The 20,064-nt window shown below is 36.1% G+C and overlaps 1 protein-coding gene across 3 annotated transcripts in view; it reads right to left on the reverse strand.

Annotated features, from left to right (window-relative positions):
- Positions 1-20,064, reverse strand: part of SLC9B2 (solute carrier family 9 member B2) — a 49,280-nt gene that overhangs the window by 12,384 nt on the left and 16,832 nt on the right. For all 3 annotated transcript variants that reach the window (XM_059923357.1, XM_059923355.1, XM_059923356.1), the window contains exons 4-9: positions 18,648-18,818; positions 13,553-13,695; positions 12,545-12,672; positions 11,161-11,336; positions 8,060-8,166; positions 5,667-5,816 (exon numbers count right to left, since the gene is read on the reverse strand). In XM_059923357.1, the coding sequence (XP_059779340.1) occupies positions 5,667-5,816; positions 8,060-8,166; positions 11,161-11,336; positions 12,545-12,672; positions 13,553-13,695; positions 18,648-18,818 (875 nt within the window). The remainder of the gene's footprint in view (positions 1-5,666; positions 5,817-8,059; positions 8,167-11,160; positions 11,337-12,544; positions 12,673-13,552; positions 13,696-18,647; positions 18,819-20,064) is intronic.

Below are 20,064 nucleotides of genomic sequence, written 5' to 3' on the forward strand. Positions count from 1 at the left end.
AAAAATCTATATTTTTGGACCACATTTTTACCCTTACAATTACATGTTCTTAAGGATATGCACTTCCATATATGTATGGAACTCTGACAAAGGAGGATTACATTGTTTCTCTATTTTCTTCAGTTATTATTTCTGATATGTTTATTAGGGTGAAGGTTCTATTTCCTCTTAGCTTATAAAGACAGCATCTGTGAGGGGATTCGTTGATTTATTTATATAATTCTATTCCTCTATCATGAAAAAACAGTTATGTTTCTACATCATAAGGAATCAGATGATGAATGAGGTTCAAATTCTGCCACCCACTAACTGCAAGCCACTTGCCCTTAGCACCCCATTTGTCTCATCTGTAAAATGAGAGGTTTATATTAGAAAACATCCAAGATCCTTTATCATTTAATGACAGTGACGAGTTCTGCCCCAACAGGTCCAGTTGCCACCCTTCCACGTATCTTTAAATTTTACTTTTGAATTTAATTTTTAGAGTATATCATAGCTAAAACTAGGACTTTCATTGATACCCACAGTTGTAAAGAACAAAATTCAACTATATTAACTTTAGGTTACTTAGCCTTTTGTTGCCAGGACTAATTGTTTAAGGAAGGTCCTCAAAAATATTTCATGTATTCAGAACTCCAATGAGAGCAGAAGTCCTAAAGAGTTTTCTCTATCAAATTATTTTTACTTCTAAACTGTAGACTAAAGCCATGATTTGTATTTTGATTGTAACATTTTAGACTAATTGAACATCAGATATAGGCTTACATATTATATAATTTAAGAAAGGGAGAACAGTCACAGTGTATCTTGTGGCTTTTTCATAACTTCAAAAACAAAATGAATTTGTTTATAAAGAAAATGGAGCCATAGAATAAGTGAAGTATAAAAGAAGATGAGCCAAGGGGAATGAAGACTGTGTTGTCCATTGAAAGTTAAGGCCACTTTATACATCTCTATGCATCAATGGTAAGAATATTCCAAAATATAAATCACTTTCAAGGATGGACAAAAGGAGAAAGTTAAGAGAAATGAAGGTTTCATCATGGGTTAAGTATCTATGTAAGTGGACACTTCTCTTCTTAGAAGAACAATTCAAGATTCAGAAGATCCAAAATATAACAGGAAACAAAATCCCATAACTATAAAGGTCATCTAGAAGCACTGAATTTGAAAATAGATGGAAAAATAGATGACAGGCTTAAAAAAGGTGAGTGCATTTGAATAAAACAAATGGCAAGATTAATGACTATATGGAAAACCAAGCAGAAAAGTAAGAAATAACATCAGAAACTACAGGCACAAATGAATTTTATAAAATATTTTAGCTTTTCAAAGTATAACTCAACAGTATTACTATAGCACTATTGAGTTTACAAGTGCTTCATTTCCATTTCCCCAAACAACAGCCACAATTCTTTAGATGTTATTATTAGTCTCTTCATATTACAGTTGAGAAAACTGAGTATTAGAGAAGGTAGGTGACTTTTTTGGGATTATACAGCTTGAAGCAGGATTGGAATCCCAGTCCCCATAACTTAAATTTTACGTTCTTTTTATAATGTTGTGCTGCTCTGGAGAGTGCCTGCCACATAATTGATTCAATGAAGATTCTTTTGCTTTCCTTTCTTTAGGGAACCAGTTTGATATATTCAAATTGTGTGTTCTCATCCTGACTCTGCCACTTACTGGCTTTGTGACTTTAGGCAGTCTATCTAGTATCTCTAAGCCTTGGTGTCCTCATTTGTAAAATGGTCTGATATCTACCTTTCAAGGTTATTGTAGAGAATACATGAAATGACGTATGTAAAACTTTACAAGAAAGACATCTTTAAGGAAAAAAAACTATTGAGGAAGGGTCCTAATAAGAGATTCATAGATCTGATCACATGAAAGTATATGATATTTGAGTGTAAAAAATGAACAATATAAAAAGGCACAAAAATCTAACTTCATATGTATAGATGTGTGTATACACCACCAGGTGGTTCTGATGCATTCTCAAGTTTGAGAAACACTATTCTAAGCTGATGAGGGTGTAATGAGATAGGTACTTCATATATTACAGTGGAAAAGTAAATGGATACAACTCTAGAAAGCCGTTTGGTAATGCATGTCAAAAACCTCAAAATGTTCATATTATTTGACCCCAAAATTTCACTGTTAGAAATCTGGCCTAAGGAACTGATCAGAAATTGAATTTCAGCATAATTAAAAATAGCAGAGACTGGAAATCACCTAAATATTTAACTATAAGGAAATGGTTTAAAAAAATTATGGGGCATCCCTATGTGTGTGTGTATGTGTGAGTATGTGTGTTGTGTTTTGTGTGTGTGTGTGTGTGTAGATAAAGAGATATACACAGGAGAGTAACCAGAGGTAAATATGAAAACAAGGTACCTAGTTCTCTCTGGGTTGTAGATTACATTGATCTTCTATGTAATCAACCAGGCTGCAGGTAATTCAGGCAAAGTTATGACAAATGCATTGAAACAGATGTTTTGTTTCGGCTTTAACAATATTTTCTATATAACCCACACTATATTCTGGAGAATAGCGTAACTGAAACTCATCAAAGTTTCCCTTTCCCTCTTTGTCTTTCTATGCCCACAGCTAGTGACCACTTGTAGTAGGGATCAGTCTCCCTGTTGCTAAAACTATTGCCCTATTCCAAATGACATGACTCTTTTTTGTTGTTTTTTAAAATCCTATCATTTATGAACTTAATTTTAAATTGCAAAGTGTAGAAGTATAACGTTTTTAATATATGTGATATGTGTTATTCAAATAGATGTCAAAATACAGAAATGTGCCCTGTGTAATAATGCTACAGTTATATTATAAGGGTAGTACCAGTCGCTTTGGAGTCAAACCTGAGCTTAAATCCCAGTGCCACTTTTTAATTTTGTGACCTTGGACATGTTTTTTTAAGTTCTTCTGATTTACAGTCTCTATAAAATGGAAATGGCAATATTTTTTCAAAGTTTCTTTTGTGAAAATAAGTGAGAATACTCACTTAGTGCCTAGTATAAGGCCTTACAGAGTGGCAATAACATTTATTAGTTCCTTTCCCTCCTTTTACCCATGACAGGATAATATGAGTTGGTTGTTAATTTTTGAAAATTTTTAAGAGGTGACGACAGATAGCATTTTCCAGTAAAGTTCAATTTGAAGAAACTTACTATAAGTGTATTTGAAATTTTTCCTGTTGAATAAATGAACGGAAATAAGCCAAAATATTTAAATAGTTTACAGAGCTGTTGGCTTTAGGTAGAGGAATTGTAAATGATTTTTTCTTTCCTTTGCTTTCTGACTTTTTTAATTTCCCAATATTTAAAAATGAGCGTATAGTACTTTCATACTCAGAAACAAAACTAATTTTATTTAAAAATTATTCTCTTTAGTAATTTATTTCTTTTAATACTGACAAAAGTTTACAATTAAGAAGTTAAGGGACAGATTCCAGTCTCAGTCACTATTTGGCTGCAACCTCATGAGCAACTCCAAGTAAGAATCACCCACCTGAGCCAAGTCTATCCACAGAAATGCAAGACAAATTAAAACAAAACAAAATTGTTGTTTTAAGTCATTAAATGTTGAGGTAATTTGTAACCCAGCAACTGACAACTGAAATAAAAAATATTTACAACAGCAAAAAAGAAACCAAACAATATACAAAAAAAAGAAGTTAAGGGACAGTTTGTAGAATGCTAATGGCTGGCAAACTTCCCAGGTGTTGGATAAGGGGTCACAATGCAACTTTAGCTGCATCCCTTTACTGAGTGAAAACTGTGTTCTTGGTCCTGGGGCAAAGGAGTAGATGAGAGTGCTTCAAGGAGCAGGTGTATTAGTCCGCAGCCCGGACTGGGGTGGAAGACAGACAGTGGTGAGTCCTCAGAGAGAAGCTAGGGAGGCAGCACAGTCCTTTGTCCCGAGCTGAGACTGGACAGAAGACTGCCCACGATACGGGACAACCCTGCCTCAGCCCTCAAGAAAAGGGAAACCATGGAAAAACAAATGTCTGATAAGAGCAAATGCTTATGAGAGATGAGGGATGACAGGAGTACCCGATTTATACGAGGAAGTTTGTTTACTTTTTAGCTCTGTTCTTGTTCGATGTTACATGAAATCAGAAAGTAGAACTGAATAATACAGGTGCTGCTGAAAAGAAAAAAAGTAGACCACCTGAAAGCCTTACAGCCAAGCCTCTGACAGGGCAACAAACCTAGGTGCCCATCTAGTGTCTAGAGCAGGGTTTCAAAGGGACTCTCTCCTATCCCTCGAAGTTCAATCCATCTCAGCACACTTTCCTGTGGCCTCAGTACCCTTGTTCACACAAGGCTCCAGGAGCCCCTTCCAATCCTTCCCTCCTCTAAAGCAAGATGACTCACACTTATACTTGTCCTAACTTTATAATCACACTGTTAGAGAATGGAAGCCTCCTATCTGAATGCTATTTACCCACAAGGAAATTCTATCTCTAGTATATCTCTGCAGAGATTCCCATAATTGAATATGATTATTTATCTAATCTCAAGATTTATAACCTTCACATGTTTCCATATGGCATTATATTAAGCTTAAGTATTTTGAGCAGTTGTCTTTAGGTTTTCCAAAAGGATATATCTGCATTTAGTTTAGGTCACATACATCTAATTTCTTTATTAAACAGAATAGCACACGATCCTGTCAAGTTCAAATCTACAAAAACGTATTTTAAAATTAAAATAAATAAATGGCAATCAGCTAATTTCCATAATACATATGAAGAAAACAGATAATCTTAATGATCTTGAAACTTGGTAAGAAAAACCAAAACAATCTCATAAAAAACAGGCACAAGCTTTTGAATACACTGGCAAGTAAACATATGAAAAGATGATTAGTTTCACTCATAAAGAAATGCCAACAGATCAGCAATGAGATACATTTTTCACCCATCAGATTAGCACAATATCTGAAGACTGAAAATAGATCAGAGAAGCAGATTCTCTCACATACTGTTGGTGAGAATGTACATTGGTACAGTCTTTTAAAAGGGCAAATTGATATCATCAAAAGTATCAGTGTGCACAGTCTTTCAAAGAGCAATCCTATTTCTAGAAATGTATCTTATAGATAAACTCAATAATATGCTATAATTTATTGAATTTTTTCTCATTTTAATATTTCTGAAATTAGGATATCAGTTTAATTGGCAGCATTCTTTTTCTTCCTTGATAGCATGTAAAATAATAATAAGACTGGATAGTGCCTTAGTGTTTACTGAATATAGTATATGTAAGGGCATTTTACTGAAGCGCTTTTTGTCTTAGCAAACTAGAAACAATCTAATGTCTGTCAGTAGGAGACTGATTAAATAGAGCATAGCACAGCTATACAATGCAGTACTCTGCAACCCTTACAAAGGATAAGGAAGGCAGCATGGAAATAGGACCATGGTACGTTTTAAGTAAGTAAATATGTTTTAAGTAAAGACCTTAAGTTCTAGATTCGTATGTAAGGGGAAAAGGATGTGCGTGTGTGAACTTGGACATACATTTACAAATGTATAGAAAATAGCTTTTATGATTAAATAATTTCATTAATTTGATGTTAAGAAAGTATCTGGAAAGAAAAAATTAATCTGATCAGAAAGTGATCATGAGCAGAACTTAAAATGAATTCACCTTTGCGCTGGCCCATCCCTTGCCTGCAAGGAAAGCCAGGACCAGCGTGCACAGGCCTCCTGACCCAGGGAAACCAAAATACAGGCTGCTGAACACAGCCAGCACAGACAGCCCCAAGACCAGGAATGCTCTCTTCCACACGAGCTTGTCCTGGAGGAGGAAAGAGGTTGGTTAGCTCAATTATTAGCTCAATTATTTCATATAACTGATTTTTAACTATTGGTTTTTCCATATTCAGGACTTAGTAGAAAATAAAAATGTCTGTGTCTGAGCATATAAATGCATGACATAACATTTACTTTCTTCTCCTTAGTAAAAGTAGAGTTAGCACATGTACAAATGTTAGGTTCCTCTCCCAGGAATACCAGTTATCCTTCTCTGCAGTTATCAAAACAGAATTTCACAGGGCTAAATGCAACAGCAGAAAAAAGCACATAGGCTTTGGGGACAGAGAGACCAGGGATAAGATTTCAGCTTTTACACCACTGACATATGTAGTTGGCCATATTACTTAAACTCTTCAAGTTTTCTTTCCTTGTTCCCGAAAGCAGTTACATCACAGGGATTCTGTGAAGGCTAAAGATATGATATCTCTATTATTTTTAGGTTCTCTGTTCACTCTTTAATTTGATACTCTCCTGGTTTTTCTTTCTAAATCCTTGATTACCAAGAAGCTTTAAGAGGCTGTAGACAGAGTAGTTTTTCGTTGTTGATTTTTTTTCAACTTTTTATTTTATATTGGAGTATAGCTAATTAACAATGTTGTGATAGTTTCAGGTGCACAGCAAAGTGACTCAGCCAAACACATACATGTATCCATTGTCCCCCAGACTCCCTTCCCATCCAGGCTGCCACATAACACTAAGCAGAGTTCCCTGTGCTACACAGTAGGTCCTTGTTGTTGATTTTTAAAGTCTCAGAAATGTGTACCTCTTTCCTTTCACTTTTCCCTGTTTGGCCTTTTAAACTTCTTGATTGCTTTAGAAGGCAGGCAGGCTTTTAGAAGTGCTTGGCTTGGAGGCGTGCAGGCTCTGGCGGTGGGTTACCTGAGTTCATTCCCAGCTCCACTGCTTTCTAGCTATGTGACTTTGTTTAAATCATTTCTCCCTAAGCCTCAATTTCCTCATCAGTAAAATGCTCATATTAACAGTACTCTTTTCATGAGATATTGTCTAGAGTGCACTAGATCAGCACTTTCCAACAGAACATTCAGTGATGACAGAAATGTCTGTATCTGCATTGCCTACGGTAGTGTTCTATATCTGCTATGGCCACATGTAGCTAGTGGCTGCTATATTGAACTAGTGGCACTTTATTGTACATACCACATCATTTTATACACGGCAAACAACAAAATGTAAGCTATCATTTTTCTCTTTATTTTGCTGTTTAATTAGAAAATCCTATAACTTTCTATTATGCATTCATAAAATCTACAATCTACAATTGAAGCTTTTTGCGCACAGTAAAAATTCAAACCAACATACATTCAAGTAATGTTAATATTAATGTTCTTATGTACAGTTCTACTTTAGTTAAGTTTCTAATTCCATTCAAAATGCTCTGAAATCTCAAAATAGTGCCAGTTCTTCTAGGAAAAAAAAAGACTTTTATATGTTTATCTAAGAGACGAGGGGCGTAACGGAAAACAAACAAAACCTTTGTTTATTAAGAAATCACTGTGTACAGTAAAGGACTTTGATATCTTTGGTGAGAAATGTTGAACTATATGATGTGAGATGATAAGGTCTGTCTATTTGATAGTATTAGAATCTAAGGTATTTTGGGACTTCCCCGGAGGTCCAGTGGTTAAGACTTCGCCTTCCAATGCAGGGGATGTGGGTTCAATCCCTGGTCGGGCAGCTAAGATCCCACATGCCTCGTGGCCAAAAAACATAAAACAGAAGCAATATTGTAACAAATTCAATAAAGACTTAAAAAAAAATGATCCACATCAAAAAAAATCTTTAAAAAAAAGTAAAAAAGAATCCAAGGTATTTTGATACTAAAAAAAGAGGCCCCCAAAGCCATTTTATATCTTGATTTAGTTGAGTATTATGAGTAATAATAAAATTAAAATAAATAAAAATATTAAAATTAAGATAAAAAGACATATTGTATTATTTTAGAATTGATGTTATTTGTTTTACAGTGAAATTTGAAGTATACAGAATATAAATTAGAGAAAAAAATTCCAGGACTGCATTAAAAATCTTATACATCCAGCCATCTTCATAAATCTCATAGACAGCACTAATATTGCAATGAGCAGTTTTAAAATGGGGGGCCATTTTCTAAATCACATAATTCACATCAGCTTTCAGGGGAGTGCTCTAGAATGCTCCTCCAATGACATGTTAGAGCACGACTTACCCACAGATTATTTTTTTTACCTGGTCACTGCTTGGAAAATACTGAATAAAAAATCCAAGAAGCAATCCAGTTGCCATACCAATTACCACCTCCAAAACTCCTTTGAGGACATTAAAAACTGTGGAGCCTTAAAAAAAACATAAAAACAAAAACTTGAGACAGAATTCTAAATCCATAAATGCACAGATGTTAATCATTAACATAAAGAGTCTAATTATATAGAAGGAAAAATGTACAGATCTTTCCTGTTTTCCACATTGTTAAGATGTCTAATAAAATGGGCCTACATTAAGAAAGGTATGCATATTATTGGAGATAAATTTAAAAATAGGCATAAGCTATGATTTGTGTACTTTTTTCTATGTTTACTTCAGTATAAATTTATATAATTTATTATTTACTAAGAAAATATGAAAGATAAAATTCATAAATCAGGTCTAATTTGTTCTACTGTATTATATGCGTAGGCTGGGTGAGCAGACAGATCTAGTATTCAAACTGCCATTTAAGAGCCTGATTTTTTAATAATAAATGCATATTGATTTTAGTAGCTCTAATATATACAGAATACAGTAACTTAAGAATTTGGCAATAAAAGTAAAATCTTTTCTTACTACAATGAATGTAGGGGACTTACTCCTTCTCAAATGTTATTTCTAAGATTAAATCTGAAAATAAATTATTTTTGAAATTGCTCTTGGAAGAGTCTTTATTTGTTGCTTAGCTTCTTTGAAATATCACAATATAGAGGTAAGTAAACTATATTTTCCCCCATAGCAAACAGGATTTAGGAAACTTTAATTAAAAAAAAATCTTTGCTAGCACATTGTACAGAAAATTATATTAAAATTGCTCAATATATAAAGCCTTCCTCACAAACCGTTCTAAGAAAATATGTACTAACCAATTATGTGGTTTCTTGTTATTATAATTTCGGGTACAGCATATGCCACCCGCAAGGTATGCCACTTTGGCATAAGGATTATTTTGAGCTGAAGGCAACTGAGAAGAAACATATACAGGATAAGCTCTCTGCCTTCTCCCTATTTGCTTTTAAAAGAAGGACACAAATTTATAAAGCTGTCCCTCTCCCCTCTCCATCAGGAATGACAGAAGTTAACCACTGAGGCAACGTGGAACCCTAATCAGCCGAGGGACAGCACCAGAGGAATCTACATAACAAAGTGCTGAAACCAGCCCTTATCTAACAATAGTTTGGTCATATATTTGCCTTTCCACAATTTGTTGCCTCTAAAAGCTCAAAGTCCTTTTCCTTTGTCTTGCACTTTTCTACAAAATTATTGTTCTTTGCTAAGATGCTTTATAAGCCCCAATTCTAACCACCCCTTGAGTTACTCACCACTGCGTACTCCAGTGTGTAAGCACGACGCATGCACATGCTAATAAACCTTTTCTCTTGTTAATCTGTCCTTGGTCAGTCTGATTTACAGGGTCCCAGCCAATGAACCTAAGGTGGGTAGAGGGGAAATAGCTTTTCCTCCCCTACAGTTTCCATCATCTCTCTTATTTAAAAAAATAATTACCTCTGTAGTAATTTTACTTAGCTAGGATAGCTCTCTGTTAGGTAATGGTCTGACTGTCAAAAGCATCTAGCTGTGATAGTAGCCTATGTCTTGAGCGAATATGGTAAATCATTTACTATAAATGTGTAGAAAGGAGCCAATTAGTTTCAGTCTCTGATATAGTAAGGTTGTTTTAAAAAAAAAAAGACTTCTTGGGCCTTACCTCTGAAAATTCTGATTTAGTAAATCTGGCAGGGCTTGGGATCCACATTTTAAAGAAGCTCCAGGTAGTTCCCATCCAAAAGGCCTAAGGACCACGTTTAGTGGGGCAGGGCAGAGGGAATACAGCATGGTGGACTGGGAAGGTTCTTCAGACAGTCTACAGCCGGCAGCCCTGCAGATCCTCCTCATTGCCCTCCCTGCCCTGCTCTTCCCCATCCCCTGTGATTCTAATGCAAACTGTTGCTCTAAAGTCTTGGTTTCCATTCCCAGAAGTTCTAATTTAATTGGCCTAAGGCAGTGCCTACAAGAGTATTTTAAAAAACTCCCCAGGTAATTCTAGTATGCAGCTGAGGCTGAGAGCTATTGTTTAAAAGGTGTATACCAGGAAAAGAGTGCAAACATACTTTTGGATAGGTAGAGCAGAGTTAAAAGAGAAAAAAGTGTAGATTTGACTTAATAGATAAGAGGGAATCCTTACCGGTTCTTGAACAAGAAGGTAACCTTACGAAAGCCATGTTTTTGATAAGATTAATTTAACCAGTGACATATGGCAGGGACTGGATGTAAGGCAACTTTGGGGCAACAGGAAGAGGCGAAGTTCTAGGTGCTCAGCAGAAATCATACATAACCCCCCAAAATGGGCCAATAACTACAGCGGGGTGGAGAGACTAAAAATACATGACTTTCTATGAAGGTGTGTTCCCACTAAATAACCTGAAGCTAAATTTAAGCTACAATTACATTTTGTCAATAATATGAAATTGCAAATCTTATTTCCCACTCTTGGACATGGATTAAAACATGAACTTAAATTTATGCTGTGCCAAAGGAGAGTAAAGGTACTTAATAATAGTGGGAGAGGAAAAAATGCCTTAAGTTCTTTTTCATTACTACTTAAAACATAATGCCTACTGAAATTTCAAACACTTGGTAAGTATGAAAAAGATGCCCATTAAAATCATTGCTGCTATTACCCACCAAATGTTAAAACTGTTCCTATTTTAGAAGAGTGCTGTTCCTCCCACTTGGCCTGCTGTCATTGTGCTCATTGAAAATCTACTCATCCCTTGTGTGAAGTCTCCAAGATTAAACTTTCCCAGAGGCTCCATGTAGAAGCTGTTTTAGTCCTTCTCTAAATCTTCTTTAAGTCCTTCTTTGAATCTCCCCTTACTGCACTTACCAAACTGCTTGAGCAGTCTATGTCTAGAGGGTGAAACTACTGGTCCCTTCCTAGTATGGAACTAAATCTTGGGAGGTGACTTTCTCTATTTTAATTTGCCTTAATTAATTATCAAGCAACTACGCCATGCTTGTAACACCACAATCTATGTTTCTAGAGTGCAAGAGAACAGCACATTGTGAATGGATCCCTGTACCTGTGGAAAAGGCCATGCCCAGGCAGGTGTTGAAGCCAGTGATGGCCAGAATATCATCGAAGCTGCCAGCAGCCATGAGTAAGGTCGGGACGCCTTTTTCAACACCATAGCCTCCTTCCTGCAAAAGGAGCATTGAAGGCACCACGACAGCTGGAGATACAGCACCTAAAACAAAACTAAGCAGGCAGCGCTTTAGGCATTTATGACAGTATCTTACTCATTATTATTATTATTGTTGTGGAAAGTATAATAACCTCTACTCTTTTAGAGGTTACACTTTGGACAACTAAAGTCTTTCAGATGGGAGCAAAGCACCAACCCAGAAACACATACATATATGCGAGTTCTATAGAACACTTTTTTCAAAGTATGGCCATGGATAACCTGTATTAGAACTACTTAGGCTGCCTAAAAAGTTATATTTATGGGTGGTATAGAAGACCTAATGGGGTTAGGCCCCAGGAATCTGCCTTTTTTTAAAAACAAAACATTCATGGTATGAGGTTTGAAAAACATGGCCATAGACTTTTTGGATTGGAAGCCAGTGACGTTAGGCCTTTTACCAGGATTGAGTATGTAAAATAAGACAACAGATTAGAAGGAAAAGGCCATAATGACATTGACAGTGACACTCATAATGGCAGCAGTAGTAACACCAGAAAGCATTTTATAGTGCTTACTACGTGTCAAACACCACTTTAAGCACTTTACATATATTAATTTAAACCTCACAGTAACGCCATGAAAAAGCTACAATCATTATCTTTGTTTTGCAAATGAGTAAACTGAGGCACAGAGAGATTAAATAACTGGCCAAAGATTGCATAACGCAAAGTCATAGAGCTGGGATTTGAATCCAAGCAGTATAGCTCCAGGGTCCTAACCCTGAGAAATAAGAACTTCTTACTTGTTGCATACTCACTAGTACTAAATTCTAAGTACTTTCATATGTATTTAATTCTCATGGCTTTTTACCATTAGAAATAAGAACTGACAGTGGAAGGAAGAGACAGCAGAGCTATCTAATCAGTCTGGTGACAAAAGAAGGAGGAAAACACTTCTGGGTGTTGATGACTGTTGATATATTTATTATCCTTTATACAGACTCTGAAGTGAGATCTGGCATCTCTCTCACCAGTCTGGAATCACATATAGGTAAAAGATCATTACTTCTTCAATAGTTTAAATTATTATAATCACTGCAAAAGCTAGATATACACTATACACATATACTATAATTTGAAGTTATAATATTTAGATTATGCTGATACCGATGTATTTTTTGATGTCCTTAAGAAAATGCTATTACGTGTTCTCTTGTAAGGAATCAGTGAAAGCCCTAAATGTCTGTGCATATTTTCATACAATAAAGAAAAACCATTACCCCAGCATAAATCCCCATTGCCATGGTAAACCCATGAGGAAGTGGGCAAGAAGAGCAGATGCACACGCCTCCACAAGACACGGACCCAAGGATAATCTTACACAAACACCCTTCAACTTCTTCAGGGCCTGAAATAGAAACATAGACATACTAAAATAATTCTCTAAAGACATGCAGAGATTATGACATTAAATGCTTTTGCTTCAATATTCAGCCCACATCTGGATCATCACAAATTTTCCAGGAATGTTCCACTTAGAACATCTAGTGTTCTAAGTGTTTAGAGACAGCTTATTTATTCCTCATAGCAGCCCTATGATATAGGTAATATTATGCCCATTTTGTAGATGTCCTCATCTAAAAAGGCTCAAGTTAAAGTGATTTGCCTATGATCATGACACTGGTGAGCTGTGGAGCTAGGTCTGCACCCAGGCAGGCTGCTTCCCGAGTCTGTGCTCATAATCCCCACGCTAGCTGATTTAACCCTCTCAGTGTCAGCTTTATTTACAATTTATGGTCCCAAAATGAGGCTTGGGTGAAAACCTCCGTCCCCCAAAACATGCATTTCTAAATCAAAACATTCCAAAAATTCATTCCTAATGAAAAAAAGCATTTAAAAAAACTCATACTTGAGACTCATTCTATATAGGAGGCAGTTTCCTGAGCCAGTACAGTTAGCCCTAAACTCTTATATAGGGCTTCGCATGCCAAAAATATGATGTCTTCTCTCTCATGACCATAATTTATAACTATGGCCCATATCTCTGTCAGAGAAAAGGGGGGGCCTTTATTCTTGGTGCTGTCCCCGCACAGTAACTCCACCTTTCTCCAAGAAAGAGTATGGGAACATCTTCTGGGGAGAGTTCTGCATGAAACAGATTCTCTTCTCTTCTTGCGAATGTCATGCACAAGGCCCACCTCCATTTCCCAAAGCTCAGTGATTCTAAACACTGGCAGGGGTGAAGGAACAAAATTCCTAGTCAATAATTAGAAATTTGTACTTCATACATTCGAATCAAGCCCAAGGCCAGCGCGAACCAATATGACAGCCAGGGCTATGCTTCTCAAAGCAGAAGACCACTTGTGCTTGATCTGTACGTTATCACTGATGACAGGGATATTTCTGATGAGAAACCCAGCAAGCAGCATGCCTAGAATGGAAAAGTCAAACAACTCTTTAGTTAGTTTTCAAGTACAGGCAATAGGTTTTGGCACTTTAGCTGTGAAAGAGACTACCCTATAATCCTAGGAAATACTTCCTTTTTTGCTTATTCGTTAGGTGAAATTAGGTTACGCTTTTAATTAAAATAATATAATAAATTAGAGGAGCTAAGACAAGGCTTTAATATGAAGATAAAAACAACGGATTAGAATAATTAATAATTCCTAAATAACTGAACCTGAAAGGGAGAAACAGGATGCAGTATTTGGATAGAAAGTGTGATCTAGTTCTAAATGTAAAATGTTTTAATACAATGTCCAGGGACTTCCCTGGTGGTGCAGTGGTTAAGAATCCGCCTTGCAATGCAGGGGACGTGGGTTCGATCCCTGGTCGGGGAACTAAGACCCCACATGCCGCAGGGCAACTAAGTCCACGTGCCACAACTAGTGAGCTCACGCGCTCTGCAGCCCGCGCACCACAATGAAGATCCCGCGTGCCACAACTAAGACCCAACACAGCCAAAAATAAATAAATACAATAAATGTTAAAAAAAAAATACAATGTCCAATTTAGTCATCCCTTTGTGTGCAACTAGCAAAGAGCTCCTGACATTTATTGGCTATGTCAGATTACCTGAAATGTCAATAAATACCTATATGGATTCCATTTTACCTTCAAACAGGATAATTTAAGAAAAAATACCCCCACATAACCTGCTCTGCAAAGGCTTAAGGTGAGTTATGATGAAATGGACATTGCTCTGTCATGTCAGCTGGTGACTCTTTTTTCATTCAGCCATTCAACATTCACCAAATGCCTTCAGTATTTTAGATACTATAATCGGCACTAGAGATATAATAATGGACAAAAACTGGGTACTACACCTCAACAAGCCTTCAGCCTCTAGGGGAGCGAGACAAATTGACAATCTGAATGTTATGGAAGCACGAGGAGGTATTGCATGAGCTGAGACGGGAGGGGTGAGTCAGAGGGGTGCAAAGAAGGAGAAAAGGGGTAAAGAGGCCGGGGAGTTGAAAAGTTTCTGAAAGAGAAAGCAGTTTCTTCCAAGGTATGAAAAAGAAGTGTGACATTCTAGGAACTGCAAGTAGCTGAGTGTGACTGAGGAAACTGAGTAGTTTGTGAGGGAATCCTGCCCTCAATGATAATACCACATGCCCACGCAAAGGGAAAGACTTCTCCGGCGGATACTGTGAGGCTTCTACCCTCCGTGCTCCAGCACTACCCTCTTCTCACCATGTCCTTATAAGCACCACCTGTTATATGACTGGACAAATTTACTAGTGTTGGGATGTTTTGAATGTAAGCTATGAGCATAGAAAAGAATTACCGGTGTGGCTTTTTGTGACTTGCTCCAGACACCGTCAGGTAAAGGAGCGTCACTCCCACGCACCTTTTATCACTGCCACTTAACCTGGAAGAAGGTCTCTAAGCTCTGAATTCTGCAGTCATGGTCTTTCTAGAATTTGTGAAAACATAAACTAGCCTACAATAACTATTTTTAAAATAATAATGAGAAGAATAATATATGCTTATGGTAAAATTAAAAATTACTGACAAGTGTAAAGTGACAAGTACATGCCCAACCCCAAGGGCAAATTTTGATCTTCATTCCCCAAAGGTTTTCATTGTTAAGGATTATTTGTGCCCTTCCAGAAAGTTTCTATACCTATTTAAGCATGCCTGTGTGTGTGTGCTGGACACAAATGAAAGCATGTTTATATACCATGGTATAATATTTCCCCATTTAACAATACATCCTGGATATATTCCCATTGATATATATATTTGCCTTATTTTATAATAGTTGTAATAGTATCTCATTGTTTGGAAGTACCATAATTTTGGAACCAATTAATAGACTTTAAGATTTTTCATTACAAACAGTGCTGAAATGAGCACAGTTCATACATCAAGTATTTATTAAGTGCCCACTACATGCCAGACCCTTATGATACCCTGCTAATACAGATATCAGCTAGACCAACATGGTCCTTGTCCATATGGAGCTTACATGTTTGTAGGTTTGCGTAAGTATATCCACAGGATAATCCCTAGCAGTGGAAATGTTAAGCCCTAGGGTACAGGCATATTTCATTCTCATAGATATTGACGAATTACCAAGCCCAAAATGCTGCACTAACCTTATATTTAATTAATACGTCAATAGTTCCTTACTGAAACTTAAAATGTGGATCTAAACCAGTCCTAAATTAATTATAGCATATAACTACCTGGAATCAAAAAAGAATAATAATCTAAAAAGAATTCAAAAATATGTTAAGAGGGCTTTTTTTTGGAGTTTTAGGGGGGAAGGGAGCATTTTTTTGTTCCCCAAATGAATGTGAAAATTTCCCTGGGACCCAGTTTCCTTTGCCAATGGTCTGGGTTGCTCTGGCCACCTGATATGGACTTGGCAGGCATCTTCTTCTTGCCTCTGAGACCACGTTGGCCTCTCCCTCTCATGTAGGTTGTGGAGGAAAGAACACCTCCTTTGATAGAGGACTATTCTTTTTTTTCTTAATTTGTATTATGGAAATTTTTTTCAATTATAATTTGCTCCAAAAAAACTTGGGAGTAGATGAAATAAGATTGGTTATGTATTGATAACTTTTGCATATTTAAAAAGATTTCCATAATACAAATTAAGAGAAAAAAGAATAATACCCCTCTATTAGGAAAGGTGTTCTTCTCCCCACAACGAAAGGAGAGGCCCATGTGGGCTCAGAGGCAAGAAGGGAACATCCAAATCAAAATCAGGTGGCCACATCAGCCCAGACCATGGGCAAAGGAAAGTGTTCCAGGGCAATTGTTTTCCCGTTCATTTTGGTAATAAATAAATTCTCCTTCATCCTCTATCTCTAGCAATTATTTCAATGAGCTTATGAAAATATAGAACAGGCAATCATCACACATATTCTGTCTTAACAAGTCTTTATGGATTCAGATAATGTTTCGGTTTTGGTTACTGGCCCTACTACAATAAAAAGTGGTAAACTTTTTTCTATCACAAGTGTAACACTACAAAAAGAGATGCTAAGATATATAACGTATGTGATCTTTCAGAATAATTTCAGTTACCCCAGGAGATTTCATGTGATCTCAAAGCCCAAGTCTGTACCACTTGGCAATGTGGTATACTTAGTTTGTTGTAATATTAGGCATAGAATGGAAAAAAAACAGATGAGGTATAAAGGGTATTTTCATGGAGTCTAGAACAGCAGTCTCAACTTAGGTTGCATATTAGAATCACTTGGGGAACTTTTAAAAATTCTGATGCCCAGGGCATATGCCACATCAATTAATTCAGAATCTCTGGGCATCAGCTTTTAAAAGACTTCACGAGGTGATTCCTATGCACAGCCATGTTTGAAAACTTATGATTAGCTTATTAAAAATGCAGAATCTCAGGCCCCACCCTGATTCTGTTTAATTAGAATCTGCATTTTAACAAGGTCCCAAGCTCATTTTTCTGCATGATAAAGTTTGAGAAGCACTGATTTAGATGCATGAGTCAGCAAACATTTTCTGTCAAGGGTCAGATAAGAGATATTTTAGGCTTTGTGGGCCACAGGGTCTCTTTCACAACTTCTCAACTCTGCCATTGTAGTCTGTAGCAGCCACAGACAATATGTGAATGAGTGAGCATGGGTGTGTTACAGTAATATCTTATTTACAAAAGAGGTGGATTGCCAACCCTTTATCACAGCATACAGGCATATTTAGAAACAACTCATTTTAACAATAATTCAATTAATAACTTTAGAGAACAAAAAGCACTCATGATAAATAATATGAATTAAGCAAAATAACTTTATTTTTACCTAAAATTGAAAAGTATATGAGAAATAGTGCATGGTCAAATGTAAATAACTCTACTTCTTTTTATATTTAGCTTCAACTGCTGACCACAAATTCAAAAGCAAGTAATTTTGGTCTTTGTTAGCCAGTATTGATTGTCCTCACTAACATAAAATAACAGGAAAAATTTTTACTCAGGAAATGTGTGCAAATATATATGTGTAAAAGTTATGTGATTTTTAAATAAAACTTAGTGATTTATAAATCTGTTAGAAATGGACACAAAATGCCTTTTGTGGTATAATGAAAGTGGTAAATTAAATTTTGTAATAGGGAATTCTTTGAAGAAACATTAAAGATATAATGTCCAGTGTTAAGACTAACTTTCATGTGTTTCATGTTTGGACAGTTCTCATGGCCTCTGGAAGAATATTTTTGGCTAAATTATTTTAATAAGCATGATAATACAATACACCCAATGGTGTGCTGGTAAATGCTTAATAAGTAGCTGTCCAAAAAAGTGTGTGTGTATTTATATTTATATATTTACATATTTATTATAAATTTTACTGATATAAAGGATGTGCAGAATACAGTTTATAAATACGCAACAATCATCGCTGTAAATTCTATATAGCCAATTGATTCTCATAGAATGCTTTCATTGTGTTTCATTGTTGAACTCCATATCCATAACCAACTACGGTTGCAGTTCAACAATGAATTGACAAAACCAGATTACAAATAAATGCTTGACTACTATCTGGCTTAGCAAAGAAGTCATTCACATTATGACGAGCGAGTATAGTGTCACCATGAATATCGGTTGATAATTTTGTTTATGTTAATGAGTAAGACGAAAATGAACCAATGAAAATGCATGTTGGAACTTCACTTGTCAGTGATGTGAATGACTAACAATATAGTAAGCTCTGATTTGTAGCACTTGCTGATTTCTGTCTTAAAGATACTTCCACCATGGCTGATGTTAAGCTACCGACATGGTGTCAAAGAATGTGGATTTAGGAAGAGAGCATGAGAGGCACACCATTATATATTATTTCCATAATATGACTTAAATATGACTTACTCTGAAGAAAACAGGATGTGTTTAGCACTTACCCAGAAGGGGAGGCAGTGGAGGTAATGTAGGTAACTTAATGAGCCCCAAAAGTTTACCTCCAATGACGGCACAATAGAATAGGATTATAATTCCGAACAGGTTTCCTCCAGGAAGACATTCAGGGCCAGTAATTGACCAAACTATAGCCCACAGAAGAACCACCATGGTAACTGAAATAAATGAGGAAAACTAGTTTCTACCAACAAGTGGTCATCTGCAGGTTTTAATATAAACATTAAAAAAAATGAATACACATACAAATATTTATAATCATGTGTAAGTTTTAAAGAACATCAGTAATATAAAAAACTGGGTAATTTCCAACCACCTTAAAAAGTAGGATATTACCAGTGCCTTTGAATCCACCTGTGTGCTCCTCCTAATCCCATCGCCCATCTCCTTTCACACTGCCAGAAGAAACTACTATCTTGGATTTTTTTTTAACTATTCCCCTATTTTTCCTTATAATTTTACCATAAATATTCATTAGTTAATAAAAAGAGAAACAGTCACTATCTATATCCTCTTCACAGAAACATGAGAACACTTTAACAATCACACTCCAGTATTTTAGTTCTGCCTTGAATTAAGCATTATTGTTTAATTTATTGTTTAACTATTGCTTCTTTTCTATTGTCGATGTTTGTTTAGAATTACCAACATACTTACCTTTTTTTTTGATCATCATTCATTATGGCATCTCAAACCTTTCATCTGGACAATTATTTTGTTGCCTGAAGTATTTCCTTTAGGTGAGGCATGTCTGTTAGAATGTGAAATATGTTTCCCTGTTTGAAAACCTTGTGTTCTACAAAATTGTACACTGACAATAGAAAGGCACATGGAAAAAAGAGAGTTGGGCAGACTACTCGCAACTCAAAACTTGTGACCAAAACACTAACAGGAACAACAACGATCCTAAAAAAAGTACCAGCACAGTTAAATCTCCACTAATATTTGTATCTCCCATAGTCAACCTCTTCTTTGCAGACTTAAAACACTGGAACCGCACTTACGATGCAGAATCTTGAGAGCATTTGCTCTAAACAGAGAGTAGTTCCAGCAAATCCTATCCAGACTGTAGCCTTCTCCATCAATCAAATGGTTTGTTGTTGTTAATGTTTTGTTTTGTTTTGTTTTGTTTTTTATCGAGGTCAGTGTTGGCAGCTTCTTCATCACATGTGGCTTCATTAGACAGCTTAATGTCGTGGAAAGTTTAAGTCTTTGACGTCCCTAAGAGAACAACTAACCACCTCAAAAGAAGGTACTTACACAGGGTGCTCAGCTTTTTAAAAGGCTTTATCTTTAAAGTTAGTAAGTCTTTATCTTTAGTTGTAATAAAGTATATACCTGATCTTTTTTGGGGGGAGGGTTCAATTCACTTTGTACTTATCTGCTATTGTTCGATGATGTTAA

Source organism: Balaenoptera ricei, chromosome 5 (genome assembly GCF_028023285.1).
Source record: "Balaenoptera ricei isolate mBalRic1 chromosome 5, mBalRic1.hap2, whole genome shotgun sequence".
Taxonomy (NCBI): Eukaryota; Metazoa; Chordata; class Mammalia; order Artiodactyla; family Balaenopteridae; genus Balaenoptera; species Balaenoptera ricei.